Source organism: Cheilinus undulatus, linkage group 1 (genome assembly GCF_018320785.1).
Source record: "Cheilinus undulatus linkage group 1, ASM1832078v1, whole genome shotgun sequence".
Classification (NCBI taxonomy): domain Eukaryota; kingdom Metazoa; phylum Chordata; class Actinopteri; order Labriformes; family Labridae; genus Cheilinus; species Cheilinus undulatus.
Window position 1 is genome coordinate 12,404,438 of NC_054865.1, and position 23,670 is coordinate 12,428,107.

At 37.6% G+C, this 23,670-nt stretch overlaps 2 protein-coding genes across 2 annotated transcripts; both read right to left on the reverse strand.

The window, feature by feature from the left end:
- Nucleotides 1–5,674: 5,674 nt before the first annotated feature.
- LOC121528685 (retinal cone rhodopsin-sensitive cGMP 3',5'-cyclic phosphodiesterase subunit gamma-like) lies at nt 5,675–8,510 on the reverse strand. Its single transcript, XM_041816275.1, has 3 exons — nt 8,407–8,510; nt 7,968–8,005; nt 5,675–5,946 (listed from the first exon to the last, which is right to left on the reverse strand). The coding sequence occupies exons 1-3, from the start codon at nt 8,508–8,510 to the stop codon at nt 5,870–5,872; spliced, it is 219 nt and encodes a 72-aa protein (XP_041672209.1). The 3' UTR covers nt 5,675–5,869.
- Nucleotides 8,511–16,207: 7,697 nt separating this feature from the next.
- On the reverse strand, nt 16,208–23,428 carry LOC121528769 (retinal cone rhodopsin-sensitive cGMP 3',5'-cyclic phosphodiesterase subunit gamma-like). Its single transcript, XM_041816395.1, has 4 exons — nt 23,388–23,428; nt 16,886–16,997; nt 16,768–16,802; nt 16,208–16,307 (listed from the first exon to the last, which is right to left on the reverse strand). Exons 2-4 carry the CDS (start codon nt 16,993–16,995, stop codon nt 16,234–16,236), a joined length of 219 nt encoding a protein of 72 aa, XP_041672329.1. The 5' UTR covers nt 16,996–16,997; nt 23,388–23,428; the 3' UTR covers nt 16,208–16,233.
- Nucleotides 23,429–23,670: the final 242 nt, after the last annotated feature.

The following is a 23,670-nucleotide window of genomic DNA, read 5'->3' on the forward strand; positions in this document are numbered from 1 at the left end:
ATGACCAAATGTTATTTTTGAGACTAATTAGGCCACAAACACACACATTTTATTGCTACCTGTTTCAAAATACCAATGCTATTTTTCTCATATTGGTGAGGTGTTTTTTGTTTGTTTTGTTTATTCATAAAATAATTGGCAGGAAAATTGAACTTCACTGTGAGGCCAGTATTGTTGGACATTGTATTCATGTCAGATCTGCAATAAACTTTCATTTAAAGTTGACTGCACCAGGAAAAGGAGGCATCGTCAGCCAGGGGATTAAGGCAAACGCTACTGATTCAACATGCAATGTCATGAAAAGGCCACTGTGGGGGGCTCATTCATAGGGCATTTCATAGGCCCAGCTTTGCCCACAGGCAGGCCTGCTCTTTGCCTACACATTGAACTTCTGTGGCTCAGCTCTAACAACCAATAATAAAGCACATTTTTAATTCTCTTCTTTGCAAGGTCTAAAGTCTGGGGAAGAGTGTGTTCATGATGATCAGAGGATGTGGTAGAAAGATGGACAAACATCGACAAGCTTGTTCCATACAAACAGGATTCACAGCAGACCATCTCCACAGACGCTCACACGCAGACAGTTAGATCGATTATACCAACAATTACCAGCCAACTGTACCTGGTTTTCAACTAGAATAGACAAAACAGAATGTCAATGAACTATTAAACACATATCACTGTTATTCACGCAATAGAGAATATATTCTTGTGTCCAGTACAGAAAACAATAACATAAATGTGGGCGGCACACGTTTATTTGATGATGAACACATACAGTATATTTGCATAAATCCTGCATAAACTTTTTTTCTTTATGCATACATTTTCACTGGACCTATGATTGTTTCTGATGTTGTAGGACATGAAGGGTAAAAGTAACAGAAATGACAGAAGTAGTGAAATGATAAATACTAGACTGAAGATTTCAGCATTAGTTCTTTAAAGGGTGAGTAATAAAGAGTAAAAGATAGACATGGATATGATAGAAGTGAAGGTGATGAAAACACATGGATAAAAACATGAACATATGAAAATGATTTGATTACTGATTGACTTAATTCATTTGAAGTTGATTTTGGGCTTTAATAAACACAGTGACAAATGTAATTATTTTAAATGTCTTTCATTCATTATTTACCAGTAACTTAATTTAGCATTTAAAGGAAGAGTCAGTAACTGTGACAAAAGTGATGATAAAAATTGAAGGCAATGAAATGGATGTGGTTTGTCTTTTTAAGTATCAAAATGCATGTGAATTAAAATATTAAGTGATGAAATTTTTTGTGAAATAAAAAAAAGTAACAATCCTGCAACTTGATCATTTTTTGTCATTTACAACATGTAGTTTGTGTTAATTACACAAAAAAGACTTTGCTTCCAACTCTTGAATTGGTGTCTGAACTGCCACAAGGAGGCGCTGTGCATTTTTAAAGAGGTAGTGTGAACACTAACATTTTTTCCAGCTGTACACTGTGGTGTCTGACTGAACTATGATAAAACACATCAATTCTGGTGTTATTTCTGACTTTTGCACCAAACTGATAAAAATCTGCATTTTACAGCTTTTAATTAGCTCAAACGGACATCTGCTTTGAAAACTTTTTTGAAAAGGCGTAGAATCTTACCATCTGTGGGTTTCTACGTCACAAACTTTACATAAAAGGTAGAATGTTACCGCCTCTAACTGACTTTACCATTCAGAGACCGCTCCTATTCTCTCCTGCACCTGCACTGCCTCTGCTCTGACTTTAGTAACGCCGGGGCTGGAGCCAACAGCCCAAACAGGTCAGGTAGTGTCCAGGACTGTTAAGTGGTATATAGTGGGACAAAGGGGGTGCTCTGTCAGGAGGAAAAAGTTGTTGTTATCACTGTAGTGGAGAGAAGAATAAGTTGTGTCATTAAAAGTATGTTGAACGAAAAGTCATCGTCATAGTTAACGAGCTAAAAAGGACCACCACGGTCCACCACCACACTACAGTCTGCTTCAGGGACTCTGGAGAGGAAAACTCTGTGCTAGAGATGGGTGATACCAATTTTTTTAATTCGATACCAATACAGATTCTTTTCAATGTAATTTTATCGATACTGATACCGATACCGATACTTTTGAAGAAAAAATAAAATCTTGAACTCGCAAACTTTCAAAAGGTACAAATTTCAGGCAAATAAAGAAGTGTATGCATATCATTCAGAAATTCATTAAGGGAGAAACTACAATTAAAATAAAATATTTGTGCAAGCAGGTAAATATTAAAACAAATTAAATATTTTCATAGCACACACGTGTATATAACATTGAAATATCAACAACATAAAAATGCCTATTTCATTTTTTGTTTAATTCAGATAGAAGGGCTATATTAGCCACCTATAGCCACTAGTTTCAAGCAAAAATGTAAGAAATACAAGTCATCAATGATTTTCATAGAAATATTTATCTTTTTAAGTTTCTACAACTCGGTCTTTATACATTTTATAGTCTGTGGTCTCAGTACTTTTTATGTTTTCTTACAATTTTGAAATTCACTTGAGCGACCACATTGAGCAAGAAAGGCAGCCAGGTTCATATCACAGACTATAAAATGAATTCATATGTGAGCGAGTGGAGTTGCTGAAATCTGCTATTTATTAATGATTGGTCCCCAAAGTCACATGGTACGGCAGGATCGACGTCCGATTGGTGTCCAAATTCCCATGAAACGGACGAGCAGTAAAGCCAAAACAGTCATGAGGAGAGAGAGGCAGGGAGGCACTTGGAGGAGAAGCGGTGGTGAGACGTGTTGTGTTGTACTCAATTGGTATCAATACTTTGCTAGAAGGATCGATACCAAAAGAGTTTTAAATAGGCTACCGATATATCGATACTGTAGTAATACTCCCACCACTACTCTGTGCCACTTTCTGGCAAAGGGACATCACTGTCACTGCCACCTCATCTGGAAAACCCCGTCCTTTTCCCCTCCCTTCTCTCAGTACCAAACTGCCCACTTTGTCTGCATTTTTTTTATTTTTTTTATTTTCTGAAGTGGGCGGAGTTAGCACTGAACTGGTGGTTCACTAACACTTTGAAGACTTCTTGGTACCAGTTCATCTCTAAGTTACCTTTTGGGAATTGTAGAGGTGAGAAAATGATGTTGGCAGGTCATGATAATTACAGTTTCACAAAATTTGCTAGTGGAATAGAAACATGCTCTGTTATTTTCAGAGTTAAGACGATCCAGGATCAGCTGGATGAGTAGCACACAGGTCAGTCAGAGACACCTCATGCCCTGCAGAGATTCTTTAATCAGACCACAGCTGCTGTCAAAAGGATCCCTGATCATGGGCAGTTGAGAGTATTTTTCTGTTTTTCTGACTGTTAAAAAAAATCACTTATTTTGTCACTAGAACTGTGAAATTTTATCAAAGTTTATGTATTTAAGCGTAATTTTTTTCATCGCTAACACCTTCTTTGGGTTTCAAGGTAAGAAATTGACCTTTGACTTAATATTTAAAGTTTTTCCTACATTAACGGATAGGAAATGCCCTGCAGGCTGTGCGGACTTGGGATTAAGTTAAAATACCTGTTGTCTCATTTATAGATGTGGCGTACAAACAAAACAGGGACTTAATGTGGCGTACGCCACTTCCAACGCAAATTATGGGATTTGTAAAAACAGACCTGAAGGTAAAATGTTTACACCTGTAGGCAAACCCTGACTCATGCATACGAACGTTCTGGAGGCAGAGGGAAACTGTCGACACACACTGTGAGGTAGTAAATTGAAGCCAAATTGTATAGGAATGGCATTTGAAACAACTTCATTTGATACAAACATATTTTTCTCTAGTCATGTCATCGTAAGCAGTTTCATTTCTTTCACAAAAATCTAGAAAGCAACATTTTGCATTTCAATATGAAAATATGTTAATATCTGTATACAAAACTGCCACATATTTTATTATCAAAGTCTGGCTTTCATTCACCCTGAGCGAAGGTGATCAAACTGTGACTTCATCTTTTGATGTAGAAATCTAAACACCAAGAGCCGTGAATCACTGCAGAACATAGCGCCAGTCATGATTTAAAATGTTACCTGCCTGCTCAGCGATTCATAAGGAGCTTTGCGTTGTCTTTTTTAAAGTTGAGTGTAGGGGTGTAAGGACCGAGCAGGAGGCAGATCTAAATGCACATTTTTCTGCGTTAAATGTGCATCGGCAATGTTTTTAAATCTGATTTTTTTGGGGGGGCATACTCCAATTTTGGATTCTGGACACATGAAATTCTGATTCTGGACACATGAAATTCTAGTACAGATTCTATGCACTGTTTTATAAATGAGATGCCCTGCATTTTTGTTATACTCATGCATTTTTATAACTTATCACTTTAATAATTCATCACATATACTTTTATAATTTATTTATTGTCAATTTTAACTTTCATAGTAGGAATGCTTGAATCTTCCATCTAGTATGTGGCCACACCTGTATCTCGAAGGGAATGTGAACTGACAATAAGATTGGTTTAATTCATACTACTACAAAAAACTCACCCGTGTATAGTTTGCAACTTAATCCAACCTTTTTGCTCTGTATTTCTGGCATTGCAACGATCCTGCAACTTCTAGCAAAATGTCAGCAGACATGCTCCAGTTGCTGAAGACAACCTGCTTCACCCCATCAAATTAGGGCCCTTAATAATCTCTCTGTAACACTCAGAAGCTACGCATGGTCATCACAGTCACAAACAGCTGCTAATAAATGCTGAAAAGTAAATAGAATTAGGTTAGAATTTATAATTAAAACTGGAGCTCAGTCTTGATGGGCAGAATGAAAGAGCAAACAACAATGCAGTTGTTTTGTGCTTTGTTAGTCTTTGCTGTTAAAGCAGGCATTTAAACACAGGTCTCCAAGAGGTTTCACTTATTTTTGGAGGCAGCCTCTAGTGGACACTAGAGGAACTGCAGATTTCTGCACTTCTTCATTGTCCCTGCTTGATTGATTCTCTGTTTAACAGTCTGAAACTTTCTTTAAATGAAATGAGTTTTGGCCAAAATGAAGAACGTTGGACATAGATCTTCATCACATGCGGCAGGTTTTCATACAAACTTTACAATCGGAATAAGTTCCTAAAGTAATCATGATAAATAACACTTTTTAGTCTTATTTCAATAAGGAAAATAACTTTTTAAATCAGACAAAAAGAAACACTGAAAAAAAATAAAACATATGATTAAAGTCCCTCAAAAGTTGTACTTACATGTTTATTAAATTTCTTTTTCACCAAAATAACTTCAGCAGAAACTCTCACAAAATAAACTTGTTGATTATACATGTGAAAATAATTCTTCATCACCTCAACATTACCGTACTTTATTTTCTTCTTCTATAACATCCAACATAAACCGAAATATCTACAAAAATCAGAAGTCAGAATCAGAGTTTTTGTCCTCCCAGTGGGAAATTAAATAAAATTCTGCAACATAAATGCCAGTATTGCCCAGACAGAAGATGTAAATCCTTTTAATGGATGACGGCTCAAGAAAGAAGTTAAAGAAATGAATGTGCTGAATAAAATAACTTTAAAACAAGCCATTTTTTATTCCATCACTGTGACTAGCTGCATTTCGTGTTCTAGTGATCGTGATAGACTGAGGTAAAGTGTTGGTTTCACATTTGCTTTAATAACAAAAATAGTTTATATACTTTAATATAGTACCTACAGTAAGATAAATAGAGGTATATTTGGGGGTTTAAACCCTGGTCCTGCACAGATCTATCCCACCGAGATCATTCAACAATTTCTACCAAAGCCTCAAACATTCTTCTCAACCCTGTGAAATAATCAGTGCAGGATCAAGGTTTAAACCTTCATCTGACACGTCTACACAATGCCAAACTGTGCCAGGTCGCTCAGCTCCATGTCGCCAAACGCCTCCCAGGGGCAAACCACCGCAGAGTCTGCAGGAAGGAGAGAAAAGAAAATAAGTGAGTGTGAACTCTGATTCATGAGGATACATTAGCTCAAACGTTATAACTGTCTTGGTTTTCAGTCAAACTTTGCAGTAAATGAATGAATAAACAAATATAGAGAAATATTCCAAGATTAGTTTAGATTCATGTATGTGTGTATATTTTTGACAATGATTCTTCACTACAGAAAAGCAAGTCGATTAATCAATATGTTTAATGACAGCCTCAGTATATGAAGAATACCATTATATTGAATTTATACATGAGAATACCACAGCCCTAAGTGAACATTCATCCATTCAGTTTACTTTGACTTGATTTTCCTGAAATGCTATTAAACATTTTGTTGAGATTTTGATTTATTCATGTAATTGTCTTAGAGTAAGAATGCTTCTTTAAATTCTCAAAACTACTGCTGTCACCGAGAGAATGAGAAGACACTACCTCGCTTGTTAACCGACTCCAAAGCATATAAACTTGATGTCATCTTACTACACCTACTTTCCGTGCTATGCTGGGGCTGTTTATCCACTCAGGCAGCAAGCACATGGCTAAATAAGGTGTGTGGATATTTATAAGATTGAAGTGGCTGACAAAAAAAAAAAAAAAAGAAGAACACTTTTAAAACAGATTTTTATCTCAATGAGGTTTTTCTGGTTAACTAAAGGCTTATTAAAATCAGGTCTATGGAAGGATTTTGAGTTAGTCATCGCTGCAGGTAATAAAGAGGCTGAAACAAAGAGAACTGTAGACAGCTCAGCGGTTTAAACACCAACGCAGCAGCTGGAAGAGAAAGGCCGAAGCCAAGCAGAGTGTAGTGGACTTCAATGAGTGGGTAACACATCGTGCAGAAGGGCATGGATTGCTTGCGGCTAATAGTAAGGGCTCCATCTCTCCTCCTAGCAGCTGGTTGTTAATGCTCGGGGTGTTAGACCAAACTCTCTGATGTGGAGCTTTTGTCTTTTTGGGACTACTCCCAATAAACCACTACAATTGAATTTACTGCTGTAGTAGAGGTTACAGTTATATCATCATGGAGACTGACATCGGAAAAACTAACGGTAAGACTCATTTTTTATTTGAAATGCGGATTTTTAACATGGTGTCTAGTTAACGGAGCACTGGTTAGTTATTGTTTGGATAGTTCGTCTTTGTCAGTGGAGGATGGTGTTCGGCTGTTGTAAGCTGCTAAGTTACGGTAGCTAATGTGCTAGCAGGCTAACGTAAAGCTAAATGCTTTTGTTGTTTATGTGTTTAACGTAGTTGTATATTATGCAGTTGAATTGATTTGTGTAAGGAAAAGCTCAGAGCTTTCTTTGTGAGTGTTCAAACTGCTTACCAAAAAAAAAAAAAAAAAAAAAAAAGGAAAAAGTCTTTGTGCTGTAATTCCCAAGGTCTGGTGGTTTTTCTAAATGGCTGGCATTCTTGAGGACTAATGGTCATTTTGCTGGGTGACAAAAAAGTCTAGCGGAAACTCTGGATTCAGATTCTTATAAAAAATATAATCAAATACATGAACTAAATCCTTTTAAAGTTTTCATTGAAACGGTTTAGCATTTTATTTTAATTCTAGTACATTGCTGATTTGAGTTATGGGTCTATTTTTTTCTTTTGAAAGATATCACAACACATCTTTACTACACAGTTGTTTTGACTGATATCTTTTTTTCACTTGTGGAGGAAATTAATCACTAAAATTCTTTCTCTTCACATTAAAACTACACAGTCAAATGAATGTTTAAAGTTGGATAGGTCTTTCTTGTCAAACACTGAGTTTCAACATGTTTGGCTCTTGATATCTTTGCTAAAGTGAAAATTTAAGATCATTTTTTGTATAAACGGTATAAAACATTTGTGTGTTTGTTTTCTGTTACATCCTTTTAAATTGTCCAAAGAAATCAACCTTTTTAAAGAAAGGAAAGCAAAAGTAAGATAACAGCAGGATCCTCTCGTTCACTGAAAGAGCAGCCACATAATAAATCCAGACTTAGTATCAGTTTTACTCTCACCTCCAAGACCCTCCATTCCTGGGACGTCGTTGTCAAACCTTGAAATAAAACAAAGCAGAGGTAAGGGTTGGCAGATGAGCAGAATAATGTTTTATGTCTGAAAGTTATCAGTGTTAGGTTGTTGTCTCCTCTGGCAGCATACACATTTCAACACTACGACTCTTCTGTACCTTACAGGTTAACGTCAGGAGAATTATTTAAAAGGTGAATGAGCAGAATGATGTTATATGTAGGTGTGTATCAATGATTAAGGGTGAGGCTGCAGGCTGAGCTCCACATAACACATTTCAACCATCACGACTTTACCACATAGGAGGGATAGTTTAGAAGATAGAAACCAAATTTATGTTGAGTAAAGAAAGCAGAATGAAAAACAGTCTTTAGCTGCAGAGGAGGTTTAATCCTCTTTGTCAGTAGTAGTGTGTGTAAAATTGCTCACCCCTTCTGTCCAGCTTTAGGAGCCTTGCTCTTGAACTGACGAGCCTCCTTCTGCTTGAACTTTGGAGGAGCGGCCTTGTTTCCCTCTGCTGCGGCAGCGTTCATCCTGACGACTTTTAAACACAAAAGAAAAAATCTCTTTCAGTCAGGAGACAAAGAAAAACATTCTCTTTATGTAAGTGTGTGTTTATAATCTGCCCTAGTGAAAGAGCTGATCTTATCTGCTTACTAGTCATAAACTCTTTTTAATCCTATCTCTGTCAGAGGTCAGCTGTAGCGGTTACACCATGTTTGTTAGATCAGTGTCTAACACCTGAGGATCAAAAACGGCCGCTAACAAGATCACTTTGATCTGTTTCATATTCTGGGACAGGGACGGATTATAGCCGGGATTATAATCTATTTTCCAGAAGATAATATTTCACATATTTAGCTGCTGAACATCCTTTAACAGGGACACCCTGAGGTCATCTATTACAGCTCGTCTTCTTTAATGTCACACTGAGGATCATCTTAGTAGCTTCAGTTCTTTAATAAACAATTCAAAAGTTAAAATCTGTAAAAATGATCAATAACAATGTTTGTCATAACCAGAATAGGATATTATTCAATAACATAAAGGACAAATTATGACACTTAACTTGATATATTTCTAGTCATTTTCATGTCGTTTTTGTTGGTGTATAAATTATTGGTCTTTTTGTGCAATTTCTTTGAATTCTAACTGAAGATTTGGTTGCACTTTATAATAACTAGACTCTCAGTAAAGCCTTGTAAACACTTCATTTGTCATCTCTAAAGCATTAGAATTGTTAAAAGTGTTTATAGATACAGCTAATAATGCTTTATTGATGCATATATAGGGGGGTGATTAGGGTAAGGATCATTCCTGTACAAGATGTCAAACATTTAATCTAAAGAATCTGATAAACTGATAAAAAGTTTAATGGCTGATTAACAGTTGATCTGATAACTGATTTATAAATGTAAATCCATCCTTCATAAAGTAAAAATAAACTGATTAAACACTGTGTGTGTCGTCATCAGTAAGTCATTAATAACTCTTTATAAATGAAGAACAAATAATTTGTACATGATGATTTTAGTTTATAATGATGATTTATTTATTCTTAATAGTGCATAGAGTCATTATAAAGCATTATGTTATAAAAAAGGTTTTTGTATCAATGAGTAGCTAAAAAATTGAACAATTTACACAAATCCTTTCATAAATTCAGACTAATCCTTTAGTCAATAAAAAGTCCATACTAATACACATTTATTTAAGCCCTTTATTACCAAATTATTAGATTAATTAATGTTTGTTAAAATGCAAATATTCATCATTCATCATCATAAAATCACAAAGATAAACAATATTCTACCTTTAGGAAGGTTACACCTCCAAATGTTGACAGTAAAGTGATTTAAAACTAAAGGTTATTAGTAAAATATTCAGTTAATTGATGTAGCTCCATGCTGAAAAGGGAGACCAACAACCTTTTTGGTGTCTTTTACTGTATTCAATCAGATGTTTTATACTTTGACAAACTTTCTATAACTTAATAAAGTGTGATGATAAGTTAATAAGTTTGGATAAACATAGCTGTTTCAAGTTTACCGGAGAAATAAACTCAAGTTTCACAAGACAAACCAATAACTTGAAGCTATGGCTATGCATCACAGCTCTAATTTTCAGTTGACTGTCTGCCTACACCACCATTATGAAAAGACAAAATAAAATCAACAACAAAATAAAAAAATGATTTGAAAAGCATGCTGTCAAGCTTTTACTGGAACTCACATCTCCATCAGTAACTACAAGTTTACTTACTTGGTTTTGTGGCGGATTGGACGTCAGAAAAAAAGCAGAAAAATCAAAAAAGCAGCTGCAAGACAAAGAAGGAGTCTTCTTTCTTCCTGCACTCTCTCTGATTAGTGTCTTCGTCGTCTCCACTCCTCTCTTTATAATCTCTGCTTGGACCCCCTCCCTCAGATTTAATCCTTAAAACGTGGACTTTTGAAAACCACGAGGGTGGAGTATTTTCAGAGTGAGCTTTACATAAACCCTGACAGGCCAAGGGTAAAAATATTTAATGATAAATGATCAAACATGTCAGAGGGTGCAGTTGAGCCGTGTTTGCTATCTGGTGTCTTTATCATAGAAATAACAAGATCATTTTAAATAACATGACGAACATTAGACAACACGTAGTGGTTTTAATCATTTTCAAAAAGTATAGCAAAAACAACAGTAACATGGTTACAAAGATTACGGAACTCGAACACAGTGTTACTGTGATTTGAGATTGATATAAAACTTTATTATCTCCACCAAGGAAGTTATGTGATCAGCAGAGTTTGTTAGTTTGTTAGTTTGTTAGCAACATAACTCAAAAAGCTATGGATGGATTTTGATGAATTTTTCAGGAAATGTCAGAAATGGCATAAGGAAGAACTGATTAGATTTTTGGAGTGATCGGACCAGCGTCTGGATCCAGGAATTTTCTAAAGGATTCTTCACTATTGGGAGATAGGGTTAATGGTGGAGTCTGCGCTCTCCGAGCGCTTTTCTAGTTGTTATTGGTTTCTCTATCAAATACAAAAAAAAACTTAAATCAAACAAACTACAGACAAACCAGCCTTACACATTCCCTTACTATATCTTCTGCAAGAATAAAACAAAATGAAATAACTGATCAAAGTCATTATCTTGATATAAGAATAATGAAATAAAGTAAACAAGAAAACTGAGGATTTCTAGAATAAAAACAGTGAAGAGGGAGGGTGATCAAGCACTGTGGTTTGTTTCTTGGGCCAGAAACTGCTACACCAATAGCATAGTGTGAGCTGGCAGATTGTCTTGATGAGAATGAAACCACAGCTGTTGTCTCTTTCTCCTGACTTTTTTCTCACAGGTTTTCTAGATCCTGTTTGTAATAGTGTTGATTCACCGCTGACTCTCCTAGAATCCACTCCTCCAAAATTATCCCCTTAACTTCAAAGAAAACAATCAACATGGCCTTGAACTTGGACTTACTTTGTCATGCTTTATTCATCTGTTGTGTCGATGGAGTTTTTCAATGCGCTGACTGCCATCTGTATCAGGACCTTATTGGAAGATCCAACTTTCATTACATGTCACTCCTTCCACCCCTCGTGATTTACAGAGTCAGCATACTTTTACATAGCTACAATGTCAATGAAGTCAATGAAGCTGCATTACAAACATGAGCAGGTCAGTTCTAACAACTTTAAAACTCCAGAAACTTAAATGTAAATGTTACATTAGTAATTGTAGGATGGAGCACTGGTCATTTGTGCTCAAACAAACTCTGAACAGTTTCTCACCATGAAAGGTCAACAGTTGCGCTGTTTTCTATGTGGCTGACTGCTTATAGGATTGAAAAATGTTTCTTAAACATAATCTTCAATGGTAAATTTTAGCTGTACCCATATCTGATGATGAATTGATTGATGCATGTATTTATCAAAGCAGCACTCTGGCTGATGGGAGCACAGGTTCAGCTCAGTGAGAAAATCAGGGATTACAGGTAATAATCTCAGGCACAGGGGACAGTAGGGGGGCTCAGGAGACTTTGCATGACAAGAACCATGCTTGGCTTTAGAGGGTCATGTTTACAACATCAGAGACTCAATGATGCAACCTTTCATCCTCAGAGGGAGGAGAAATACATGTGGACATAAGTGATGCCAGGGTAAGGCCACGTTTACACCAAAATAACCCACTGAAAATGGGATCATATTTGTGTTCAAAAGTTCAGATGACAATATTTTGTTAACTGACTCACAAACATCTTTGCAAAATGACTGAAGCCATATTCAAGACCATCTAGAACATTTTATCAGTGTGAGTTGAGCGTCTGCAGCTCGAAACACTGTTGATGGTATTTTCAGCAATTCAGTTGGTCTTTTAACATAATAATTTCTGAAATTTACTATTTCAGTTTTTGAAAGAAACCTTTCACAGGGAAACTTCCACCTGGTAAACACTCCTGTCTCCTCCATCAGCTGTGCATGTAAGAAGGAAGTACAGCACCATGTGTGGAAGCAACTACAAATTCAAGATTGCAGTTTAATTTGTCCGTGATTAAACAGTTGTTTTCAGCACATATCTTAATTATACCTACCAAGATAACTTCAAAAGCACATCGACGACTCATCCAGGAGGTCAAAAAGGGCCCAGAACAACATCTAAAGACCTGCAGGCCTCATCTGACTCAGTTAATGTCAGTGTTCATGACTCATCAATAAGAAAGAAACTGGGAAAATTAGCATCCATGGAAGAGTTCCAAGCCAAAAATCACTGCTGACCAAAAAGAAAACAAAGCCTCGTCTCACATAGCAAAAAACATCCTCTTGATCCCCAAGATTTGTGGGGAAATACTCTGTGGACGTTCCAGACAAAATATAACTTGTTAGAAGGTGGTGCCCTGTTACACCTGAATTAAAACTAACACAGCATTTCATAAAAAGAACATCACACCAGCAGTCAGATATGGTGGTGGCAGTGTGATGGTCTGAAGCTGCTTTGCCGTTTCAGGACCTGGACCACTTGGAGTAATTGATGGAACCATGAATTCTGCTGTCTATCATAAAATCCTGAAGGCAACTGCTCGGCCATCAGTTTGTGACCTCAAGCTCAAGAACCCTTGGGTTATGCAGCAGGACAATGATCCAAAACTCACCAGCAAGGCCACCTCTGATTGGCATTAAAAAAAATGAAGGTTTTGACCTTTCATGCTCAAAAACCCTCCTATGTGACTGAATTAAAAGCAATTCTGCAAAGCAGAGTGGGCCAAAATTCCTCCACAGCAATGTGAAGACTTTTTGCCTGTTATTGCAAACGCCTGCTTGCGGTTGCAGCACATCTTTAAATGCTTTCATACATGAGCATGTATACACGTGTCACAGAGCATTTCAGTATATTTTTCGGCAGTGTAAACAGTATTTGGAATGATTGTATCTGGATTGTGAAAATATTGCACATGTAAACATTGTTAGTGTCTACAAATGAAGGGCGTGTTGTTTGCCTAAACTTTAGAAATATATTTAACAAACTGATACAGACTGATTAATTTTTTTTTTGTCTTAAGATAGTTTAAGACTGAAATCCAAATTACTGCTTGCATTTTAGTGTGCATGGCTGTACACAGTCTACAAGGAATTTAAAAAGGAGGGGTGCATTATCATTGGTTTCTGTAACACATAATGTAATCTGTAATCAGAGTCTATAAACATCCATCTGCATCCACATGTAGGTAACAAAACGGTCCTAAAGTCCTCTCTCCACCCGCAAACACAGTCTTGTTCTGGAATATCTAAAGCTGTTTGATTAACCCCAGCTGATATTTGGCTTCAACAGAAGCTCTAGAAAGTTCATAAAGCCCCTGTCAGATGAAAGAACAGTCCCATTTCCCTTCTAACGTCTGTTGACAGCTTTAAAATCAATAAACCTGCAGCATGTGTTACCAGGGGAAAAAAGCAAACTTAGACAAAGACTGATGTTCAAATTCCTTTATTAATGTGCCATTTGATAGAAGAATTTTGTCAGCTGAATTGCCTAAGTGATTTGCATATTTTACAAACCACACTCTTTTTTGCAAACTTTAAAACAAATTTACATAATGACTTTGCCTTGCACAGTGTCATAACTGTGCCAACAAACACGTCTGCACTCACCCGTGAAGGCTTAAAATAAAAGCTGTCTCAAAATACACCTGGCCTAAAGACAGCCAGGATTACAATACAAGGCCTAAAGACCTAAAGACTCATTATGACCTTTATGTGGAGCAGTGAGGATTTGTCTCCACCATATTAAGATTTTTTTAAATGTACATATTCAATTTTTGTTCTTTTTTTTTATTATTTTAGCTTTCACTTTTAAGAGCAACTCTTTCCTACAACATTCAGTTAAGAATATTTTCAGAAAATCCATTGTTACTTTTATGTATTTATGAAAAAACGATAAGGGAAAAAACATCCCACTGTCTGCAAACAAAGACATTAATGCCTTCCCATGTAAATACAAAAATAAAAACACATTAAGTCTAGAGATGAAAACGACATGTTCTGTATGTGCAGAGTGTTGTTTACACGGCATAGATGGCCTTGTGCTTGGGCGGCCCAGGTCTGAATCTGGCCTGTGGAGCCTATCCTGCATGTCTCTCCTCCAGACTCTATCCACTGTCCTCCACTAGGAATTAAAGATGTTGTCTACCAAATCTATTTTATAAAATATCCCATCATCTGCAAATAAAGAGAGTGATGCATGCCTAAGCCTGGAAGTAAAAAAAAAAAAAAAAATCTCACTGCCAGCAAAAGGTCTGTTTAAAAAAATCACAGTCTGCAAACAAAGATTCCTCTGAGAAATCTTTGGGGAAGGGGACCAATGTTTGTATCTAATGAGGAGAGTGATGACCTTTAAATCTATAGATGAATATTTTAACATCATCTGCTAATGAAGTGCTGTCTGCCTAATCTTGAAAATAAATTTAGAAAGCAATGTCTGTTTAGTATTTGAAATAAAACAACACATAATAATCATATAAAGAGAGTGCTGTCAGCACAACCAGTAAATAAAATTCACATTGTATGCAAATGAAGAGGATGTTGTCTACCTTAGGGCTGAAATAAAGCATAGCATTGTCTGCAAACTAACAGAACATTAAACTCTTATCCACTTACATATGGTTATAGAGGTGAGTCAAAATGGAAGTCTGTTTATCTCATGGAAAGCTCTGTGACATGTTACACGCCTAGAGACTCCTCTCCTGCATCATACTTCTGTCAAGAAAGTCCCAGAGACTGAGAGCCAGGCCTTCTTGTCTTATATCAGTGTGTGACCTCACAAACGCACTTCTGCAAGAATGGTCAAAAATGCCCATAAAAACACTCCTAAACCTTGTGGAAAGCCTTCCCAGAAGAGTTGAAGCTGTTATAGCTGCAAAGGGTGGGCCGATACCATATTAAACCCTATGGATTAAGAATGGGACGTCCTTAAATTCATATGTAAGTCAAGGCAGGTGAGCCAATACTATTGGCAATATAGTGCGTTTCTGTGAAATGTTTAATATTGCACTTTAACACTGAAAGAGACAATATAGTGGGAGCAACTGCAAAACATTAGGGAAACTGCCACAGATGGTGCTGTGGTTGAAATGATGATGATTAATTACATAAAAATACATATAAAGAAAAGACAGACCAGATAATATAACTGAAATATATTTTTTATTGTTATATATACATACAGCTTTATCCACACAGAACACAACTCTACTTGATTTGTATAGATAGATAGATAGATAGATAGATAGATAGATAGATAGATAGATATGTCAACATCAAGTATTTACATTGACTCGGGTGATGTGGCTGTGATTTTGAGGTTATCTATCCACTTGTATCTATCCACTTTCTTTGTTGATTCTCAGCTGTTCACCAGTCGTCCCTTTAGTGAAACTCCAGCAGCGGTACAATGTGCGACACTTTTACACCCATACTGAGCTACACAGGACAACAGAAATACAACAGAGACATCCTGAGATCTTTTTTAAGTTGTAAACAAAGACAGTATCAAGCTCAGAGATGCTAAAAACTCCAGACGGTGACGTGGACCGGACCAGGAAAGAGTCATTCTTGGGGGCTGCTGTCCAAGAGCTTCTTCCTCCGTTCACATGTCGCTCTGAAATGAAACCCATCCAGGATCATCTCCACACCGTGAACTCACAAGGAGAGCACACCAAAAAAAAGCTGCTGGATCGCAGCCTCCAGGAATAAACTGTTCTCCATTGGGCACAAAGGTCTAAACAATGCCAAACTGGGCCAGATCACTCAGCTCCATGTCTCCAAACGCCTCCCAGGGGCAGATGACCTCGGCTCCTGCAGGAGAAGAAACACAGGTTAATTTAGCTCGTATTTACCTACTTGGTGAGAATTATTGCTTTTTAATACAGTAAAGTGTAGGAAAAATCTACATATTCTTTACAGGAAAGTAACTTGTTCTTGTTTTAAGTCAACAGAACGTGCAAGTAAACACCTGCACACTGCCTACATTAAACTTTTTGCAACATATATTTGAATAAAATTTCTTTAAAGACTTTTTAAAGATTTCTGATTCTTGTAATTTTGTTCTTACAATCTGAAAAATTGCAGGGTCATTTCTGTAAATTCATTTAATGTAAAATTTATTTTAGAAAGGTTATTGCATATTCATACTAAAATGTCAAAATTTTTCAAAAAGTCAGAAAAATAATTACTGTAGTTTAAAACTGAAAACTCAGTGATAGCAAACAGTTTTTCTCATTTTGGATGAGCTATTGGTCAGACTGGTAGTTACCTCCAAGGCCATCCATGCCAGGGACGTCATCAAACCTGAGAAATAAAAGAGAGCAAAGTTAGTACATACATCACCATTATCTGGCAGAAATAGTTAACCCTTTACAGTGCAGGATTACCCCTTCTGTCCAGCTTTGGGAGCCTTGCTCTTGAACTGGCGAGACTCCTTCTGCTTGAATTTGGGGGGAGCGGCCTTGGCGCCTCCGGGTGCTGCTGCTGCTGCGTTCATTTCTGTGAAAAGGAAAAAGTCACATACTGATTGAACAAAGAAAAGTAGAGCATCTAATATTGAATAAGTCTATAAATAAAAAAAAATGATCCTATTATCAGCCTGTAGTGTCAATCCTCTAATCCCTCAAGCTTACTCTATTACCTAATATGTGGTGCTCCCATAATTAGTCATAATTACATGTAATCTCTGCCTTTAAGCCGTCTGTAAAGTGAGCTGTATAGTTGACATTGTACCTGAAACAAAGTACCCTCCAAAAATGGACCGTATTATGTCTTACAAAAGAGGTGCTCACAACTTCAGCATAATCTTGTCAAAATCAACGTGCTGTCATCTCAGCAAGAAGCAGACATTAGCATCTATTTAGTCTGTTTCACCTTTGTGTGGGACTGAAGGTTTAAACACAGTTTCATAAAAGCAACAAAGACGCAACTTAATCATTTTCTATGTATATTTTAAACTAGTTAAATTCACTAGAAGTAATACTGTTATGATAGCCTTTTACTTTTTTATCGACTCTGTCATCTTTTCATTGCACCAAATCATCAAGTCAAACTCAAGTTTGTAGAAACTACTTGGCAGTGAACCTGATTCTGATTCTAGCTGTTGCACAGTTTTTAGGTAATTCTTACAAGTTTGAGCCCAAGGAAGGGCTAAAAGGGATCCAAACATACAATTAATCGATTTTCTTTAAAAAGACGATTCCTGGCGACCATTAAATAAGTAGTAGAACATTTTCAAAAGTCATTCTTTGCAACAATACATGAAAACAGGCAAGCTGTTAAAAAACCCATAAAGTCCTTTCATAAAGCAGATCAAAACAAAATGCAGACTACACAGTGAGCCTGTGCAGAGTCTTACCTGCGAGGTAGTTTGTTGGTTGCTTGTATAAGCAAAGAGAAGCTGTCTGGAAGTGAGCAAAGGAAGATCTGCAAAACAAAGAGGAGATCTCTTTCTTCTTGCAGTCTCTCTGTCCTGTGTGCCTCCTTGCTCACGCTCAGGGTTTATATAGCCGCTCTGCTCATACACAAAGCCCTTAATGGAGTTGAGATGGAGTATTTCCAGAGATAATCTCAAAACCCTGAGAACAGCACGTACCTGTGGGACAACATGTTCTGTGGACGTAAAGTCCCCATTTACCATGTGATGAGTCTGTGTCTGTTTACCAGACGTGTCTGAGTCATCTGATCGATGACTGATCATCAATAAAGCTCCTATGTGGGGTGAGTCATAGCGAGCTATAAATGACCAGACCATCGGAGACGAGACTGATTATTCTTTTTCCAAAATATTCATTTGGGGGATTTTTAATGCCTTTATTAATAGAAATAGGATGGTAGTGGAAGCTGGAGGAGAGAGTGGAGAGTAACATGAGGAAGAGGAGCCCCATGTTGGATTCAAACCCTTCCACCTGCGTCTGGGGCAAAGGCCTCTGTATATGAGGCAGACAGACATAAGCACTGGACTAGCAGTGTCCGAAAATAAGAAACAAACAATGCCTATAGTTCTTTTCTTTTTCTAATGTCATATAATTTACTGCAAGCCAATAAGACACACAATTAAAGCTCATGATTTATATGCTCTATGTGCTGTATGATCCAACTGTCAAAATGGAGTTTAATACTCATACCAATGGAGGTAACGTTTGTTGGCAATCATGTGATCCTGATGACACAAGCCTGCCTGATGGGGGGCAGGAAGTGGAGGACAGCCATTGGGACCCCATCCACACGGAGACGAATTCAGATTATACACAAAAGTTCTCTGTTGTATCAGCATTTCATCCACACAGAAACAGCGTTTTGGGAGGCCGTATACGATACTTTTTGAAACCGGGTCCCAGAGTACACAAATCTGTAAATAATAATCGTTTCTTTCCATGTGGACAGCCAACCACATCTTTTCTTGAAACAATTATATAGATATATAATATAATCATACATAGCCTAGCCCACTAAAGCCGCATGTGTGTCGAACCAAAACAACAACGGTTGATTACAGGGTTGTGTTTGTGTTGCTGAAGCTACTGAGCTTATTATGGCTTTTACAGCAAAATCTGATGCTCCTTTACCACCACTGAGACGTGGAGAACTACCAGAAGGGGAACCAGGAGAAAGGTTTGTGCAGTTTTCCGTGATCTTCTTCTCTCTTTTTGTGCATTGACATGGCAGCGTTACAGCGCCACTTACAGTCTTGGTGTATATACTACAGTGTTCTCAGTGGTTCTGTGCTTACGTGGACATTGCCTGAAACGATCCTGTGTTTACAGAAAACTTTATCAAAATGAAACGGAAATATATCGTTTTAATCTCTGTGTGGACAAGGCCTGGGAATGAATGGGGTAAAGTTTGAAAATACTCTAAATCAGACGTGTCCAAACTATGCCCTGGGCTAAATGCTGCCTGCGGTCCAATTTCAATCAGCCCACAGCAAATTCTACAAATAAAATGAAAAATGGCCCACATTTGAACATGAAGTATCCACCTGACCGTATTGTACTTCATAGTTTCAGAACAAGGCATATGGCAGCAAATAGCAGCACCAATAATAATTTCAGAGGTAGAGCCAGTGGTAGTTAAGGCAAAAAATGCCCCCCTGAAATCTGAGAGGCCTCCCTAGAAACCTGAAACGAAGCGAATAGCATCAGTTCAAGCAGGCCATAGAGTCGAGCACTGCCATAATCACCCAAGCCCTCATCGGCCACCCTCGTTGCGCCCATACACTGCACAACGAACTTGTGTGACTGAGTCAACTTCAAAATCCATCATGAAGTACAAATGGTGCTCATGGCTCCTATAGGAGTTTAAAAAAGGTCTACAGTTTAAGTATTATATATTTTAAGAGTTAAATTGTAAATGTAATGATTTCAACCACTGTTGGTTTCGTTGACTAAAACTGTGACAAAAAAAGATGGTCGTCAGCCTTTTTTTCCCATGATAAAAACTAGACTAAGACTAACCAAAAAAAGATCTATGATAACTAAAACTGACAAAAATTAGTTTATTTTTCATCAAGATGACTAAAAGTAGACTTATCTGTAATTTAGTTTTCGCCGGACATTAAAAATCCATGATATTTCTTCATTGTGGGTAAAAATGTCAAAAAACAATGCATCTGTATCTTTTCTGCCTCTCAGTAGGATTTGGTACCAGATTCAGGCAAGAGAATAAATGTTTGGGCTAAAAGTTAAAACTGAAATGTAGGGACTTTTTATGGACTAAGACTAGACTAAAATGTTCGAGTTTTTGTCAACTAAAACTAGACTGAAGCGATAAAGGGTAGACATGACTAAAATGCGACTAAAACTGAAAGATGTGAATAGATGATTAAGACTAAAATTTTAAAAAGCTGTCAAAATTAACACTGATTTCAGCAAGTTGCACAAAGGACATTTGTTCTGTATCCTAAAAGCGCAGTAACAAAAGTCTGTAGTTGAAGTCTTTAAAAGGTAAATCTGTATCTAAATGGACAGAACAGTTATTTCATTAACGTACCATCTGACAAGAGTAAACAGTCTGAATTTCATATGACCTATATTCATTTGGATGCAATGTGAATTTGAGAGCCAAACAAATTAAAGACAATGTATCTAAGACTGTAGTAGGCTGACAGCCTTGAGCACGTTAGATCAGTTTTGATTGGATTAGAGCCGATACTATTACTCTAGATTAGATTACAGACAATTAGATCAGCCTGCGGGGGATTAGAGCAGCCTGTCACACCAGCGGGAGAAAAATATCTGCATCACATGAGAAAAAAACATAAAAACATTGTCTTAGGATGCTTTGTTTTATTTTACATAATGTGCTCTATGAAGGTCACCATTATTTAGAAAAAAAATCAGCATGGTAACTCTCTGTTTCATGTTTTCAGTGCGCTCTAATGGACCACCCCTACAGGCCAGACAGAGCATAACCCCCGTGTCTCACGACGGTATATTTAGAGAGAGGTGGTCAGTGTTTAGATTGGATTACACCCAACAACCTGGAGTATAAGAGGCTGATGTAATCTTTAACCCACATAGGGAGCAGGTGGCTTTGTTACTCAACATACTGGACATATTTAACATGAACATAAACATACAGCTATTACTGGACAAAGCTTAGCTTCAGAAACACAGGGTGAAGGAGGACAGTGGTGGGCTCTTTGACCCACTTCTCAGTCTGCACTGTCACTCCTGTGTACAGGAAATTGGCGTCAGTCATAATTCGATGTAAGACGTACTAAAAATTAAACTTATGAAGACATTTTAAGGCCTTAAATTTGATGCATTTGGCATTCCCCAAAGATCAAGTCTTTGTCCTACTGTCTTTAATATCTACATGCTTCCACCTGCTCAGATTCTTGAATATCACAACAACACCTACGCAGATGACACACAACTGTACGTCAGTGTCATCACATGACCAGTCTTTCACACTCACTGATCCTTATTTACCTAATGTGCATACAGCAGAAAACTGCACAGCAAATTGACATTTAATGCTGAATAGAGTAAAATTTACTTTAAAAGTGTCTACATTGGTCCACACCAAATGCAGTTACAACTACAACTTTGAAAGTGGTAAATATTTTATGTTATGACAGAGTTGCAGCAACTCCCTTGGTGGATAAATTTTACACTGGTCAACACTGGTTAGTGTTTTCTAGTGTATAGAGATAAAGGTTTACTTAATGTTAATCGATAAATGTGAGTTGCTGGCATAAACACTTTAGAGGATGAAAAACAAACTCTTGTAGAACTGATTTTATATTTTGAAAGACACAGTAGAAAGTCAATTTCAAACTATAAACTTCACCCCTATTGACTGTCCATGTAACTGTATGTACCACATTCACTATATGGACAAAAGCATTCTGCTGCCTGACCATAACACCAACTGGGACTGTAATGACATTGTATACAAAGAGATGAACTTTAATATGGAGTTGCCCCTCTATTGCAGCTATAAAAGCCTCCACTTTTCTTGGAAGGCTTTCAACTAGACTTTGGAGTGTTTTATGTGAATTTGCGCCCATTTATTCTGTAGAGCATTTATGAGGCCAGGCACTGATGTCAGATGGAGAAGGCCCAACTCACAATCTCTGCTCCAGTTCAACCCAAAGGTGCTCGATGGGGTTGAGGTCAGGGCTCTGCTCAGGCCAGTTAAAATGAACACTGAACTCACCAAACCACGTCTATATAGTCCTTGCTTTGTGCGCCAGAGCAAAGTTGTTTTAAATAGGAAAAGGGCCTTCCTCATAACCTGACACACCAGTTTAACTGTTTCAAATATCCGCTGCAGATATAATTTATTTCACACTCATCCGGGAAAGCGTCCATAGAAGTGTTTTGGAAAGGCAGGACTTTGCAAAAAATTCTCTGAAGGTGATTAGAGGAACGTTCTGTCTGTTGCATTCATGACAGGCCAATCAGAGCAGCAAAAAAAAATGATGTTGTAGTGTTGATGATGTGCTACTCTTGAGCTGACATGTTACCACTGCCGTAGATTGTTAATGGCGGAGCTTTTTGACGAATAAAATTGATGCCAAGGCTGGTCGGGAGACGTGCATAACCTTCTATGCCAAAACAAGCTCTGGGTGTGGCTTTTTGCTCTTGTTTTAAAAAGAAATGTGGCCCACTTCTGGTTAAACTGCAGATTTCCTACAGCTACATTTGAGCAAACAGCTACCACAGCAGCAGCCACTGAATACACCAGCAAACCCGACCGTAACGATCACCAATCCATACTGAAGCAGACCGGGAGAAGAGCGAAAAAAAATCCATCATGAAAAGCTTTCGGTCTTATCTTCTGCCCTATTTTTAAAAAAGAAATGTTGTCCAGTTCTGATGGAACTGTCGCAGTGGCTAAGTCTGAGCTAATCCCTCCACTAGCAACCGGGTCATTCTCACGAAACCAATGGTCTACTATGGCGTGTTTGTGCAAAGTGATACTTGAATTTGGATCATAAATCGATTTATTAAAATCAATGCTATGTAACTGCTGTGCTTGTTAGTCGAAAAGTCACACATTTTTCATCTACTTATATTTCCTTAGGTGGCAAACTTGCCTATATTGATATGGCGGAGATGCACGGAGAACACAACAAAGAAGACGTTCAGTTACAGTGAAAATTATAGCTTTAAATGCAAACAGGAAGTGAAAGAAACCCATGTTAGTGGGGGTAACCAGCAGGTTACTCTTCATACAGGGTCAAATACTTGAGTGGGGGGCACATGGAGTCTTTCACCTTGATGTCAGCATCCCTAAACATGGTGATGTCGCAACATTGGCTCATCTTGATCCTGCGCTTAACTATCTGAGAGGAACATCCAGCCGTTAGACACCTTTTTGTTTTATTTCTGATGGGCCTACCTCCCAATACCACAACAAAACTGCTTTTTACCTCACCTCAACTGTGCCCTTTGTGAACTGTGTTGATTACGTAACCTGGAATATCACAGAGGCATCACATGGCAAGGAGCCCCTGATGGAGTAGGGGCTGTTCTGAAGAACCTTGCAGACAGGATTGTGTCATATGGAAATAACATCCCAGATGTCAACACAATGTATGAGCAACTTTGAGCGCATTCATCTGTGAGGCTGTACATGGTGAGTCCAGATGAGTTCAGTTCAGGCCTTGAACATGTCTCTCCGTCACTGAAATCTGTGCCTGGAATTATGAAAATGCATC

Excerpts from the sequence above, each read along its gene's own strand:
- LOC121528685 (XM_041816275.1), bottom strand. The coding sequence starts at position 8,510 with ATGAACGCTGCCGCAGCAGAGGGAAACAAGGCCGCTCCTCCAAAGTTC. Across the intron at positions 8,006-8,406 it reads CCTAAAGCTGGACAGAAGGG|GTTTGACAACGACGTCCCAG; the intron begins GTGAGCAATTTT and ends TTTTATTTCAAG. Across the intron at positions 5,947-7,967 it reads AGGAATGGAGGGTCTTGGAG|ACTCTGCGGTGGTTTGCCCC; the intron begins GTGAGAGTAAAA and ends TCCTTCCTGCAG.
- LOC121528769 (XM_041816395.1), bottom strand. The coding sequence starts at position 16,995 with ATGAACGCAGCAGCAGCAGCACCCGGAGGCGCCAAGGCCGCTCCCCCC. Across the intron at positions 16,803-16,885 it reads CCCAAAGCTGGACAGAAGGG|GTTTGATGACGTCCCTGGCA; the intron begins GTAATCCTGCAC and ends TTTATTTCTCAG. Across the intron at positions 16,308-16,767 it reads TGGCATGGATGGCCTTGGAG|CCGAGGTCATCTGCCCCTGG; the intron begins GTAACTACCAGT and ends CTCCTGCAGGAG.